General features: G+C 37.4%; 1 protein-coding gene across 2 annotated transcripts in view; it reads right to left on the bottom strand.

The window, feature by feature from the left end:
* The window catches only part of SLC9A9 (solute carrier family 9 member A9), a 571,642-nt gene that overhangs the window by 397,277 nt on the left and 158,928 nt on the right, over positions 1-15,437 (bottom strand). For both annotated transcript variants that reach the window (XM_047098595.1, XM_047098596.1), the window contains exon 5: positions 181-296. In XM_047098595.1, coding sequence (XP_046954551.1) covers positions 181-296 — 116 coding nt within the window. The remainder of the gene's footprint in view (positions 1-180; positions 297-15,437) is intronic.

The raw sequence follows: 15,437 nt of genomic DNA on the forward strand, positions 1-15,437 counted from the left end.
TTTTTTTAATGACTTACAGATATGTCAACTACAATTGAAAAGGAATAGGAATTATTATGATGTAGACTTGGGTGAAGGACTTTAGAGAAACATTTAATATAAATGTTTGATTCATAAAAAGAAAACACACACACACACACACACACACACACACACACAACATACGATTTGAGCAATTACCTGGATCTGTAGCAGACATCAGTGAACCAAAAAACAAACAGTCGGTGAAATGGAAGTCTCCATTTTTCAACTGGCCAGCATATACCATAGCTTTCACAAAGCCATACATAATTAACCTGTTGAAGAGAAAAATAAGATCTTCAAACATCAAGCTGAATCCTGTGCAAACCCACGCTATCATTGCTAACCTTCTAATGTGCTTCCTGAATAAACATCATTCACAAATCACTACCATTCTGCCAAATCATGGTCATGCTAGCTCTCAGTACATTGCTGAGATTTCTTGACTATGAAAGACACTTTAACCAAATATCCCCACTCATTCACCTGGCAAAAGGTAACAATATTTTCTAGTATATTTCAATGAAAATAAATAAATCTCAAGAATGTAAAAAATAATCTGTCAAATATGTCATAGCAAATTATGCCCACAAATACAGCAGCTGGATTAACATCTGTACATGGATTGCTTTTCAGTTTTCATTGTTTTATGTGGTAGGGGTGTCTGAAAAGTGTTCAAATTTCAAGTCTGTCACTGGAATGAGAAGGATATTGGTCACACACAGCACACTCAGTCCAGCCAGTTACTCTATAATATATGGGTCTCTACTAGTGCTAGTGTCAGGACATTTCCACACTGGGTAGAAAATCACTGTTAGGTTAGAGCTCTTGTAACTTCAATACACTGCTGAAAAATGAATCCTGAAAGGTTTATGTTTTGATCTTCCAAGGATAGCCATTCTTTTCATGAGATTATAAAAGGTTTATAAGTTTACCAAACCCATACCATGGAACAGAGATTGTCTATATTGGTCATCATTTGCCACCCCATAATTTTTAAATTGTATTTAATTACTTAACTGACTGATTTTTTTCCAACATCATACTAGAGGAAATACAGAGATTGGTGAACTGGGCCACAGTAAAATCACAGTAAGTGACTCTGACAGTCCTTAGAAACTATATACCCTTACACTAACAGATGGATGTTTAAATCTTCACCTGCATTGAAAGTTAATTTCTTGAAAAATGTTCTAAGGTTGTGAGCATGGCTAAAAAGCCTAGAAATCAGATATCAGAAATTATAATGTTAATGAGAATGCAGATGTTTCAAAATATTTTAAGAAAAAATTCTTCATTAGAAAATATTTCAGACACATCTGCATTTGAATCCAGGTTCAATCACTCACTAGCTGTAAGGTTTTAGGACATTAATAAAACTTTCTGAGCCTTAATATCCTTACTAATGAATTTGTGGTAACAATAATAGTTGGCCCATAGAATTGTTTTAAGAATTACCTGAGACAATATACATTTGGTTTCTGGCACAGAGCAAATTCCCAATGAGGTTATTATTATTGCCAATAATATTTATCAAAATATATAATATTTACTTACTATTTCTGTTTTTTCACATGCTTTAACTAATTTAATCCACACATTAGTCCTATAAGGAATGTACGTACTATTTGCATTTTACAGATAAGAAAACTGAACACAGTATCATCAGGTAACTTGCTCAAAGTGACACAGGAATTAAGTTTTGCAACCTAGAAGCGAACTGTGTGGAATTGGCTCCTGAGTCTATAATAATATTGGTTACATGAACAGATATGTATTTTACTTTATATATTATCCCATATAATATATTCACAATTACCCTATTAGGTGGTTGTTCTAGGTTGTATGAAGGCACAACAATGGAATATCCCTAAGAACTTGAAAATAAGTTGAACTAGTAAGACAACTCATAATGGGTTTGAACAGAGAGGGCCAATATTACTGTGAAGAGTGTGGACTGCAGTAGGGAAGGCTGAAGGCATTAACATATCTGAGACAGGCTATGTCATGGGACATAGCAATGGTTGCTGGGAAGAAGCAAATCCAAGAGGTCTCAATCATGGCAGCTTACTCACACTTATGCTGGGAAGGGTATTCTGCCAGTTACTAGGGCATGCAGTCTCTTAACATATAGGGTAGCTTCATTCAGTTTGTTTGTTTAATAGACATTTATTATTTAACCCCTACTATGTGTCAGGTTTCATGCTAGGTGCTTAAGATACATCAGTGAATGAAACAAATATCCCTGCCCTTATGAAGCATACATTTTAGCAGGATAGACAGTAATAAAAAAATAATAATAAATTCAAATTATATTTGTTAATTATATCACTCTCTGAATTGGAATCTACAAGTGTGATCAACCTGGGACATTCTGGACAGTTACAACATTCATGGGAATGCTCTTCAATAGTCATCCCTTCAACCTCTTCTGGTGTTCACCCAACTTCACCACCCTTTCTCATTGGAGCTATACTTCAAATATTGAGCATCAAAAGGCTCTAGAATACTGTAAATTTCATGACCTGTGACTATATTTCTAAATCCTGTGCCCATTAGTTAATTTTACAGGTTGGAAATCTAGGTTTAGAATTAAAATAACTTGTCTCATATTGCATAGAAGCCATTAGATTAGGTAAAATAAAAAATATATGCTACACAGACTTGGCAATATTACATAGAAACTAGAAACCTCATATACTATTGATTGAAATGAATAAAAGTCTTAACTAAAGTATTACTTTTTTATATTCTATAGCTTATTAAATTGTTTCCTACAGATTTATGCCCAAATTAATCAAATATATACCAAAGGTGTATATTCAGATTATTTCAGATTTCTGTTATTTGTAAGACTAAAAACTTCAAAGCATCCTAACTGTCCAGTCACTAAATTACAAAACACATATATTTGAGTTAACATGCGAATGATAATACTATGTACAAGACTAAATATTGACATAGAAAAGCAAATTGATAAAGTAAATTATAAAGTGGTAATAAATAATTTCTAATTTTATAAAAATTGAACATACTTAGGCATACATATAAACAAAAAAAGACCAGAATTATATAGACTAGAATGTTAATAGTAGTTATATAATGGAATTAAATGTGACTACTTTTCTTTTTGCTTTTCTGTATTCTTCCAGTTCTTTTAAAAAATAGTAATAATAAAAATAAATAGCAACAGGGGCGCCTGGGTGGCTCAGTCGGTTAGGTGTCCGACTTCGGCTCAGGTCATGATCTCTCGGTCGGTGAGTTTGAGCTCCGCGTCGGGCTCTGTGCTGACAGCTCAGAGCCTGGAGCCTGTTTCAGATTCTGTGTCTCCCTATCTCTCTGACCCTCCCCCATTCATGCTCTGTCTCTGTCTCAAAAATAAATAAACATTAAAAAAAATTAAAAGAAAATAGCAACATACATTAGTGAGTGCTATTATATAACATAATAGACATTCATCTGTCATTTAATCCTCAAAATTTTATGAATTAGGTGCTGTGCTTATTCTTTTTTACAAATGAGAAAATTAGGTCAGAGAAGTTAAAAAGCTTGCCTATGTTCACAGAAGTTAGCTCTCGAGAGACCTGGATTTGAACCCAGGCAGTTGGATGCCAAAGCCTACATCCTTAGCTGCCATCTTTATAAAGCTTTTGAATTGCTTTGGAATCAGGAGAGACACACATAACTGTTCACACACCCACCCTCCCCACCTCCACACACACCCTTACACACATGATTCATTTATTTACTCCAAATGAATTCTGGGACATAAAGTAACTATAATTCTAAAAGCTTACTTGAGATAACACCAAAAAAGGAGAGAAATAAAGTCCAGTTCAGTACAAGCTCGATACTAATAACAATGGTCATCATCGCTGGTAATTATAACAATCCAATAACTAGTGTGCATATACTATTGCCACACCCTCCTTTATAAATGGGAGCTATTGTCATTGTTGCTACATTATTATTAATAAAAACTAGTTACAACTATATTAATTGGGAAGCTAAAAAAAAAATGAAACCATTAGCAACCACCATGTTCTCACAGGATGGTGTATTCTATCAGCACTTCACAGGAAGTATTTCAGATGGCTCAGGATACAGGAGAGATGTGGTTTGATGGGAAGAGAGAATCTGTTAAAGTCCAATGCATACAGTGCTGTGAAGATGGGAGACCTGAGTAAGATGTTCCCCAGGGTTCAATCTGTGGTTAGTGACAGCCTGGGTTACAGGGATGGGCAGAAGCAGAAGTGCCTCATAAAAACCAGAAATGTTGATAATTTGATTTTAACAAATAATCCACTTAGCGCTACTATTCTTTGAAATGCAAAGTGCTTGTGCTATGAAGGATACAATGGTAGAAGTCCAGAATCTGCTGTCAAAGAGTAGAGTATTACAGGATGGCAGCCATGTCACTGATACTCATAGAAAGCATTGGGCAAAAGAAAATTTGGGGAAATGCCCAGCATAATACCCCACACACTCACTTTATTATTTATGACGTGTGTATTGGTTTAAAATTTCATAAGCCTATTTTATACTATTAAATTTCCACACCTATAGATGTGTGAAAACGTTTCAGAACAAAAAGTTCCAGAAGGCTCAAGTGCTGTGATGACTTTTAAGTATGCCATCTTTATCTCTCCCAGTATTTTAAAGAAAGAATATATCTTCTTTTTACAAAAAAAAAAAAAAAGTATTGATCAAGCAACGAATAGATCAACTGGAAAAGGCAGTTTTTTGAACTGCTAGAGATAAACTGGGAGAGTTGTCAGTTTGGAGATGCAGCTGTGTGGACCACTCTCATTAGGTGCTGGAAGAGTCACATCCCTGCTGGTGAAAGCATGTGAAACAGGCCACTGCATGAAGCTCACTCTGGCAGTGGGAAAACCCAGAACCAACAGCTATGGAAGCTATATGAAGGTTACAATCTACCATCTACATTTCTGATTTCTATACCCACACACTTTCCTTTAGATAAGTATCTTTCCCTAGCTATCTGTTCACATTTTATGGATGCTTTGTATGTCACATTTTCTTTTTTTTCCAGAGTATGCATTCAAAAGCAATATCCCATTGGAGAATTCATAATTTCTTTTTTTGGAGGGGGGCTTTATTGAAATATAGTTAAGATATAAGAATGTATAAGCTTAAGGTATACAATGTCATGATTCAATGTATGTATATATTGCAAAATGATTAGCCAATAAAGTTAGATAACATATCCATCACCTCACAAGTATATTATTTGTGTGTGGTGATAAATTTTAAGATCTACTCTCTTACTAGCTTTCGAATATTCAATATGGTATTATCAACTATAGTCACCATGCTGTGCATTACATCCCCAGAACTTACTCATCTTATAACTGGAAGTTTGTACCTTTTAATCATCTCCACTCACTTCTTCCACCCCCGACTCCCTGCTCCTGGCAACCACCAATCTGCTCTCTGTTTCTATGAAGAGAATGAATAATTTCTTAATGCTAGGCTACATGGGGTTGGGAGGATATTCTAGCCAAATTCATTTATTCATTCACCCATGCATTCATTAATTTGAGCATTGACTCATTCATAAAACAAAAAAATTATCCAAAGATATAATTCCTCCTCTGAGGGAGCTTATATTTTATTAGAAGAACCAGACATTTAATAGCTAATTTATAATTATTTTATTAGTATTGTGCCTAAGTCTTATGGGAAGAAGTATAGTTTGCACATGTGCACATTTCTGTAGCTGTGGAACATAACAGGGGGACGTTGTTTTATGGAAGAGATCACAGGTTCAACTTTAGAAATGTTGAAATTAAGCAGCCAGTGAGACTGGTACACAGGTTTGGATCTCAACAAGGGATTGGCTCAGGACACAGATTTGAGAGCAGACACAGGGTGGTGTATGTTACTGCAGCCGTGGGTGTGCATGAAAGTCCAAAGAGAACATAAAGTGGAAGAGGTATATGATGGATGTGTGGGTCCAGCCTTTGAAGATGAGATAGAGACAATGAAGCAGCCAGCAGAGGACAAGGATAAGTCAGAGATGTGAATGGAAATCTAGTAGAGTGTCATAGGAGTCAAGAGAAGAAAGTGTTTCAAGAAGAGCATTGATAAATAGGGTTGAATGTTGCCAACAGGACCATTTATTTAGTGTCATTAGGAGTGTGGAAGCTCATGTGAGATTTGAATGGGTTGAAAAGCCTATGGAAAATGAGCAATTAAGACAGGCAACATACTCCACTCTTCTGAGAAGTTTGACTACAAGTGAAGCCAGGTCTGTCTCCAGACAGAGAAGGGGTTTGCAGTGAGACTTGATAATAAACAGGTGAGGAAGAAGTTGTGAAGAAGCTCACATCTCATGGTGGCTCACAAACAGGGGACACAAAACAGCAATTCTGCTTTGTCAAGATTATTGGCATGAGGTGATGAGCCTGACTTTGGGTGGAATTATATGGGCTTTAGAGAGTCTGTAGGACGGTAGGCTCCTATAGGTGTCAAACAGATGATTCTCCTCTTCTGTCACTGTTTTGTCATTTTACCAAATCCTATGAGAAATGCAAAGATAAGCCAGACATGATTTCTTTTTCTCAGGAAAAAGACACAGGTCACCTGCATAAGCAGAGCACAGAGTTCCTGGAAGAGATGCAGATCAAGTGCATTGAGTTCATAGAGGAGAAGAAGCTGTCTTTACTTGGGGACTCAGGATAGGCTTTGAGAGAAAAGTAGCATATCTGCTGAACCTGAAATATACATTCAAGTAACGAAACTACCAGCAGTGTTTCATCAATATGTGGGATGCCCCGACTACTTATTTTTTTCCCCAGAATGCAAAACATTTACCACTGAAGGTGGTTTGTTCTTTAATCAGTACAGAATGCAATGTGCAAACAAATGAAGCCCTTCCTTTGGAAATCCAGGGAACCATCTGCCATCTGTCACTCACTGTAGAAAAGAGTGGAAAAGGCCTGTCCTGACTAAGCTGTGACTCCACCTCTGGTTTTCACTTTAGAATTCAGTACAGGCTGCTCTGCTTCAAGAAGCCCTTGAAACCTGCAGCTCTGTTGTAACTGAAGCAGGTACTCAGATCTCACAGTGCTATATGGCCCCTTTGGCCCATTCCACTTTCCCCACCAATCTCAAGACTTTGTTCCTTCTGTTTCATTGAAGGTTGGGGAGAAGAAGAAATGAAAAAGTAACTTCAGTGGTTTGTGGGCATATTAAAAGTGCCTGCTCTTAATCCCTTCTTCTCTCAAAGGGTTGGAAGGAGACAGGTTTTAGAGGAAGAGGAAGCCTGCATTCAATTTTTCTGTGCCTAAGTGGAAAGAGGAAGCTGGTTAGGTAATGGGATGGTGGTTGAGGGAAGGAGAGCAATGAGCGGAGGGCTCATTGTCAGGAGCATAAGTGTGTGTGTTGAGGTTGGGAAATTCTATACTTAGGACATCTGGCCACTCAAAAATTTTGTTTGCAACAGCCATCACCAGAACAACCACACTCCTACAGTTTTTTTTTCCTATCTCTGGCCTCTATTCTCTTCTTAGCTGCCACACACCCCATGAAAACTTGACTTTTCTCAAGTCACCTATTTGCCATTGAATAGTGGGCTCTCTGGCCCCGAGATTTTAATAAGACTTTGCTAGGAATACAAAGTGGAGAAGGAAAGAGGGAACAAATATCTGAATACTTGTTGAGTACCTACTCTATGCCAGGCCCCATGTTAGTGCATTTTATATATTTTTCAACACACACACACACACACACACACACACACACACACACACACCAGCTAGGCAGCCATCATGATTCTTATTTTATAAACAAGAAAACCCAACAAGTAATAGAAGTGAAATTTAAATACCGGTTCCTTTCTATTTTTTACTATTGGATACTAAATAGAAAATTTAAGATATATTTGCCTTGGCTTCACAAATTTAACAAGTCAGTTACTATATATTCTTTGCTCCTGATAGAATGCCTTTGACATAATATTATATTGGGAGTAGCTCTTTAAGAGTTAGGAGTGGCCCAGGAGACCTTCCTTTTAGGCATTTAGTCAGGCTGTAAAAGGGTATGGAAAGCATGTGTTTTCCGTGATTTTTCCTTTAAGCCAGTTCTACATCTGGCTTCCTGTGAGCCTGAAGTGGCCACCACATTTTTTCAAGAATGGAAAGACTGCAGAGAAGAGGTTGTGATGAACTACACTGCTCTTTAACCATGGCTAAGGATATTGGATCTTGGGTCCCTTGAAGCAAAATCAAGTGAGTTCATTTCCCAAATACTCCACTGTCCATCTGCCTGTCAACTTGCCACCTTACTGGGCTTTTCCTGGAGGATTCACTCACCCATGAATTTTTGTGACAATTTCTGCTCCCATAGCAACTTATGCAATTGCCTGCAGAGAATCAATTCCCCCTTCTGTAAAGTACTTCAAGATTCACAGAAGAAGTGTGATATAAATCCCAAACTTGAATGTGGAATGGGCATAAATTGCAATGTTGACCTGTACTAACAGGTAGAAATCTACTGAAAGATGAACGAAACACAGGTGAGAGCTTAACTATGCATCCTGATTGTGTATCTACTCATATCTACTATCTGGGAGTATGCTGGCTCATTCAGGGGTGAAAGGGGATCACTTTTGAGAAAATCTGAAAGGAGCAATGAGGACTGTGCAGAACTTAGCCACACTTACTCAATGACAGCTTGCACCAGCAATCTGGGATATGTAGTAGAATTCTCTGAGCAACTTGAGTTCCTCACTTCTCTCTACTCCCAGGTCATCCAGCCTTCTCCTTTCAGAAAACCATGATTAGTGCCCCCTGGATATAATCACTGCTCTCTTTCCTCTATTCTTCTATCAACTTGTATCCCCACTGTTCCTCTGGTGTGATTTACCAGGCTCTCTCCTTTATTTCAATAAGGTCTTAAATTCTAGCCATGCATTCTTTGTGTGTCCACCTTACCTGAATAATTTGAAGAGAACACATCCAGGCTGTTCTGCCTTTATCCCTCTCTGTTCCAAGCTCCATTCTACACACACATTACCCAGCCTTGCTAGATCCCAAAAGTTACAAAGATGAATCAGATGTGGCTTCTGCCCTCTAGGAGCTCACAGCTCAGGAGGAGGAATAAGTCATGTGTATAAATGACTGGACTACTATGTGAAAAACTGCAGATTCAGTAAGAAAGCTAAAGGTACAGTGAAATGGATTTCAAAGGAGGAAGGGAGAAGATGGTCTGGGGGAAGAAGGTATTGGAGATAAATATTTCTTGAAAGGCAGATGGGGTCAGACCTGAGTTGTGGTAGAAGAAAGAGGGAAAAGGTAACATGGGCCAACAAAACAAGTAGTAACACACGAGGTATTCACAGTGAAGGTTGGATAATTCAATGTGATGAATTCTTCCACTATGTATTGTTATATGGTCTAATTCAATGGTTCTCAAATTTTGCTACATATCAGAATTACATAGAAAGCTTTGAAAATCATGATGCCCAGGATATATCCCAGACCAAGTATATCAGAATCTCTGTGGATGGAACCCATGCATCCATATTTTTAAAAGTTCTTCCATTGTTCTGATAAGTAGCTAGGATCAAGAACAAGTATTCTAAATCACTACATCTTGTCTCTAATGTCCAGACCAATCATCTGGGGATCAGCAGGTCTGCAGTAGGATCTGGGATTCTGCATTTTTAATGAGCTCCTAGATGGAGTCAATGCTGCTGGTCCCAGGCCATGCTTTGAGTAGGCAGCTCTAAATGAGAACCCTGTTAACTAAGTAAAATATCTCAGCCATCTCTGTTCATTCTGGCTCTGATGGTAAACTCCTTAATATGGCAGCACTTTGAATTCATCAATAGAGTTTGTCTGAGATGCAGTTAGATTACAGGTCCACATACAGAAAGCACATAATACCTACTGCTTGGTGGCTTGGTATCCCTGTTATGTATGGATGAAAGACAAGGATTACTGGATAGCATGTGAGGATTCAAGGGGCTATTAGTTCTCGGCTCCAATTTGGAACTCCTTGTAGAAGAAAATGAAAATGGGATAGGGGCCAGAGTGAAAGGATGTCTTACCCACTAAAATGTAAAATTTAACAGACCTTTATTATGCCTGTGATCTGTAGCTCCACAGAGACTTTTTTCCCTAGGTACAGAGATCCACCTTTCCCTGCCACAGGGAAAGTGCCATGATTGTTTTGGTATCATCTGAGGCTGGTAACTGCAAAGTCCTACCAAGTTTTCAAAAGTGGTGAAGGGAATACTCAACCTTTTCTTTTTAAATATTTTTTAAAAATTCTAGCATAAATTGCATATTTGTTATGAGCAGTTATTTTGCTGGTTATATAAAACAACAAGTTTCTTTGCTTTGGGATGAACTATATCAACTCAGAAGTTCTGACTGGCAGTACAAAGGTGTGTATATACACACATACATACATATAATTTTTATTAATAACAAGAAGCTTGCACAAAATATCTCAAAGTATAAAATTCATCCAGTCTGAAGTAGCAAGAGAGGCGCTTGTTGCCCTGCACATGTGGGCTCTTGGCACTACTTTTCACTTGAAAGACACAAGTACAATTGTTACCTCACTTGCTCTCACCTTTCCTGAAAGGTGGATAAATCAAGGTCCATTATTCTCCTTTCACAGATGAAGAACTGCCACAAGGACCTTAGAGGCCTACCTACCACCTTATAGCCTTTGCTCTGTTGTTTTTCCTCAAGTGTGAAACTGAAACGCTGGTTGGAATCAGTTGTTTAAATCAGGGGGAAGAAAACTTAAAAATTATTTAACACAGAATACCTATTTAAAAATCTAGAAACCAAGGGGCACCTGGGTGGCTTAGTTGGTTAAGTGACCAACTTTTTGATTTTGGCGCAGGTCATGATCTCATTGTTTGGGAGTTTGAGTCCCATGCCAAGCTCTGAACTGACAGAATAGAGCCTTCTTGGGATTCTCTCTCTCTCTCTCTCTCTCTCTCTCTCTCTTTCTCTCTCTCACCCTCCCCACCTCAAAATAAATATATAAAATTGAAAAAAAGTCATTAAAAAATACGCAAACCATGATCCATCCAAGTTAATGACTTGGTAAAAATTATATTGAACTTGGCTGGTAGCAAGACAGAACTGGAATGCCAATTTTCTTCTAAAGAGATTTTGCCAAAACTGGTAATTTTCACAGATTCTCTGCTGCCTGGAATTTTAGCAAAGGGAATAAAACTTGTGATTCGAATGTAACTTGCTAATCTATAATTCCCAGAAAATTTCCCATCCCTTTTCATACTCCCTAAAGCATGTTTATGTTCTTCAATTCTACCATTTGGAACCCTAAAGCCAATGGCTGGTTGAAATAAAATGTAAATAACAAGAAAATGCAACTCTCTGGATTTTTCCCCATTCAGATCAATTTTCCAGCAAGTAGAAAGCTCATAAATGCAGATGTTTAAAACATATTTAGCTCAAATTAAGATGTTACACTATTTACTGTTGGATGACTTTAAGATATATTATCATTATTGATGAAAAGATAGAATGAAGAACTTATCTTCTGAGTGATGAAAATCAAATATTAATTCCTTGCTCTGATTCTTCTTTTTCAATCATTTCAATACATTTTCAATAACTTTTTGATCTAGAATGGAAATTTAAAATGGCCTGTTTTGCTTATGATGCATGTAATACAATTTATTACTTGAAATTCCTTTGTAGTTGTAAAGTGAACTTCTTTTGTAACATTTCGAATAACTTTTCAGAGCAGACAGACTGTTCTTATGGGCTTCTCTTCCCATAACAGGGTTTACCCACTATTTAAATATAGAAGAAATTACCAAAATTCTCTTTAGAGAAAAAAATAATAAAATATTTACTACCATAGTTATTCCCTCATAGATCCTGAGCTTCGAGACCATTACTCCAGCAACACCACCCAGCAACACAAGTATCTACTAAAGAAGGTCATTTGGTTTATTAAATCTTATTACTCTCGAGTGTCCCTGACATAATATTAACTGACGATACTCCAGGGCTATATGTACATGGGGTCATCCTTACCAACCTATGCAAACATTTCTGACAATCACTCAGTCATCTGATCTACACAACACCAGAAAATTAATATAACTTACTCTTCACCTGTGCCCTTACTTCCTATCTACTAATCCCCATCCACTTGACCTATGGACTGGCTTTACACTACTATATATTAAACTGAAATGTAGACAGTTCTTCATGTCCCCATGTGATTTGAGTTGAATGGACTTTGAATTTAGCTGTAAGACAGAAGCTGGTGGAGTGAACCATCTGTAGATGAGGGCCAGGTAAATTGGCCAATAGTTAATGATTTCATTTCTTAACAACTTTATTCCTCTGGAGAACAAAGCACCTGTTATTACCAAGTATGATTTCATCTTTAAGGACATAACACAGAAGGAATATGTGTCTTCTTGTTTTTAAAAATGAGGTTCAGAGGAAGAGGATGTAATCAAGTTGATTTAGTCAGCCACACAATATATTTTTAATTAGTGCCTACTATATGCCCAGCACCTGATAGGGTTCTGTGTATAAATGGAAAAACAGGTAATGGGCAGCCTGCTCAGGTATGTAGAGATAAAACAGACTGTTAAAATCTAGCATGGTAAGTGCCTCTGCCAATTTCTAGCTCTTTGATCAGAGGCAAGTTCCCTATTTCCTCATTTCCTCAGTTTCCTTGTCCATAAAGTAAGCATAACAATAGTCATTGTGTTATTACCACTGCTGAATGATCCAAGGGGTTCCTTAGTTCTTCCAGCTATCATTTTTGTTGGTAAACACAAAAGGCCATTTAGTATTAACCTCTGTTTCAGAGAACCAGTGAATTGAGAAAGGCTCGAATTTGGAGCTTTCAAGAGAAGCCTTTAATAAATTGTTTTCAACACAGAAACATATGTTTTCATCTAGTTCACTATAGAAAGTTGATGCAACATAATTGGAAAGAGATTATCCTTTAAATAATTCTTGATACTTGATCTATTGTGGCAGGCATCAAAGAGAACACCTTCATGGCAACTATGGTTAATGAAGGTGTACTGCCCATTTGAAAGTTGCTAAGAGAGTAGATCTTAAAAATTCTCATCACAAGAAAAAAAGTTGGTATCCATGTATGGTGATGAATGTTAAGTAGACTTATTGTGGTAATAATTTTACAATATATGCAAATATTGAATCACTATGTTGTAATGAAATTAATATTATATGTTAATTATACCTCAGTAAAAGAAGACAGAAGACGGCAGCAAAACAAAAGCAAGACAGAAAAAGACAAAAACAAAAAACACCCCAAAAGACAAAAAAAAAAAAAACCAAATGACACCAATTTTTCTAATACTACAACATCTAATCTCAGGTCTCCTTGAAGAAAGTAGTCAAGGAACCAAGCAGAAGGTGGTGAAGGCAAATTTTCCAGGAAGTCACAAATAGCTTACTTGGTGTAGTCACCCGCATACTAAAAATATTCAAACAAATATTACTAAATTCCCGACCCAGTGAAGTGAAAAGAGAAAATAATAAAAAGACAGATCTATGGCAACATAAGTAGTAGAGATAAGAGACCTGGATCAATGGAAGCATATTTTGCAGACTTTGAGACATACTAATTCCACTCTATTCAACATTGGACAGATCTCAGCTAAAATAGTTTCTCGTTCAAAACAACCATTTGGAAAAACAAAAACAAAAACAAAACAAAAACCAACTAACCAACCAACCAAACAAAAAAAACAACCATTTGGAAAATGCCTCCTATCATACTAATGGGTTAGAAATATGTTAGATGGATTAGAGGTGTAGAGCTGGGTTTGGTACCTGACAGAAGGCCAACAAGCAACATGGCACCCAGAGTTCAGAACTGAAAGGTGGTCAGGGCACCTGAATCGCTCAGTTGGTTAAATGTCTGACTCTTGATTTAGGCTCAGGTCATGATCTCGTGGTTCATGGGTTCAAGCCCCACATCAGGCTCCATGCTGACAGTGCAGAGCCTGCTTGGGATTCTGTCTCCCCCTCTCTCTATCCCTCCCCCACTGGCTCTGTATCTATCCTTCAAAATAAATAAATAAACATTAAAAAAATAACTGGAAGGTGGTCATAAGAGGGAAAGAGGACTTAATATGCTCCCCCAGAAAGCCAGGGGGAGAAAAAGGAGGGAGTGGAGAGTGGACATTACAAAGAGTTAGATCAGCCTACTGAAAAACTGTCCAAAGAATAGTTGGAAATGCACTATTGGAGGTGGTTAGTTTCCTTCCCCGGAGGAATTTAATCATCCCTTAAGTGTTCTATAAAAAGAATAATGGTTTATGCTATTAAAAAAATACAGGTATACTTGAGGGACTGAACTTGGGGGAATGGAACTAAATGACTTTTAAGGTGATTTCAAAGTTTCAAACTTTATGATTTTGTAAAAATCTGAAGGACAAAATCAAAGCAAAGACCAAGAGACAAGATGAGAAACTTTGTAATTGACAATATTTTCTACAATTTAATCAGTTATCAAAGTAAAAATAAAGACAGTTTGACAGGACCTAAAACTGGTGCCAGGAACTGATTATATTAACCAGCACTCCTTTCCTAACTTGACAGTAGTTTCTTCACAAATGCTTGGTTTGGGATTAGAGTGAGAACAGATGAAGCTATCCCTGCCTATGTCAAATACCTCAACCTTCTCAGGAGATAGGAAGAGGAATTCATAAAACTCCTTTAAACTCCTCAAGACTGGGAAACAATTCATTTTGCTCCCCAGATAACACTAAACATGATGTCTAGCAGCCTCTCTATCATATATAATACCTAGACTCCTATTCTGGCCCATAGGCACCTCAAAAATCACCAGCTCTGAGCCCGAACATAGGATCTTATCCAGAATCCAGATGTTATTCCAGTGTCTCTTTTCTTAGCTAAGGCATCAATTCCCACTCAGAAAACTGTAGGTCATCATGGACACATCTCTACCTTCTCACTGCCCTCCTCCCCATATGCGGTCCATCACTAAACTATTTTATCTCTTGAAATGGTTTCAAATACATCCACTATCTAGTCCAGGCGAACAGCACATCTCCTCTAGATATTTCTATGTCTGCTAAAATTGTGTCATTGTATCCCTTCACTTTCCACCAAAGTGTAGCCAGAGTAACTTAAAAATACAAATCTGACCATGTATCTCCATGCTCCAAACTTTTTCACGACTTCCCAATTGCTCTTAGATTATTGCCAAAATCCTTATGGGTGATTATTCTTTTCCAGATCCATTCTCCATCCTTTCCACCCTGCTCTGTGTCTCAAGAGGCTGATTTGTATGGACTGCTTCAATGGGCTCCCTTATTCCCTGGTTTTTGGTTAAATTTGACAATGTAGGTGAAAAGACACTGACCGGAGATCAAGAGTGGG

This window comes from Lynx rufus, unplaced genomic scaffold, assembly GCF_022079265.1.
Source record: "Lynx rufus isolate CCGP_SWC_20201006 ecotype Redwood Valley unplaced genomic scaffold, mLynRuf1.p SCAF_5, whole genome shotgun sequence".
In the NCBI taxonomy this organism is placed as follows: Eukaryota; Metazoa; Chordata; class Mammalia; order Carnivora; family Felidae; genus Lynx; species Lynx rufus.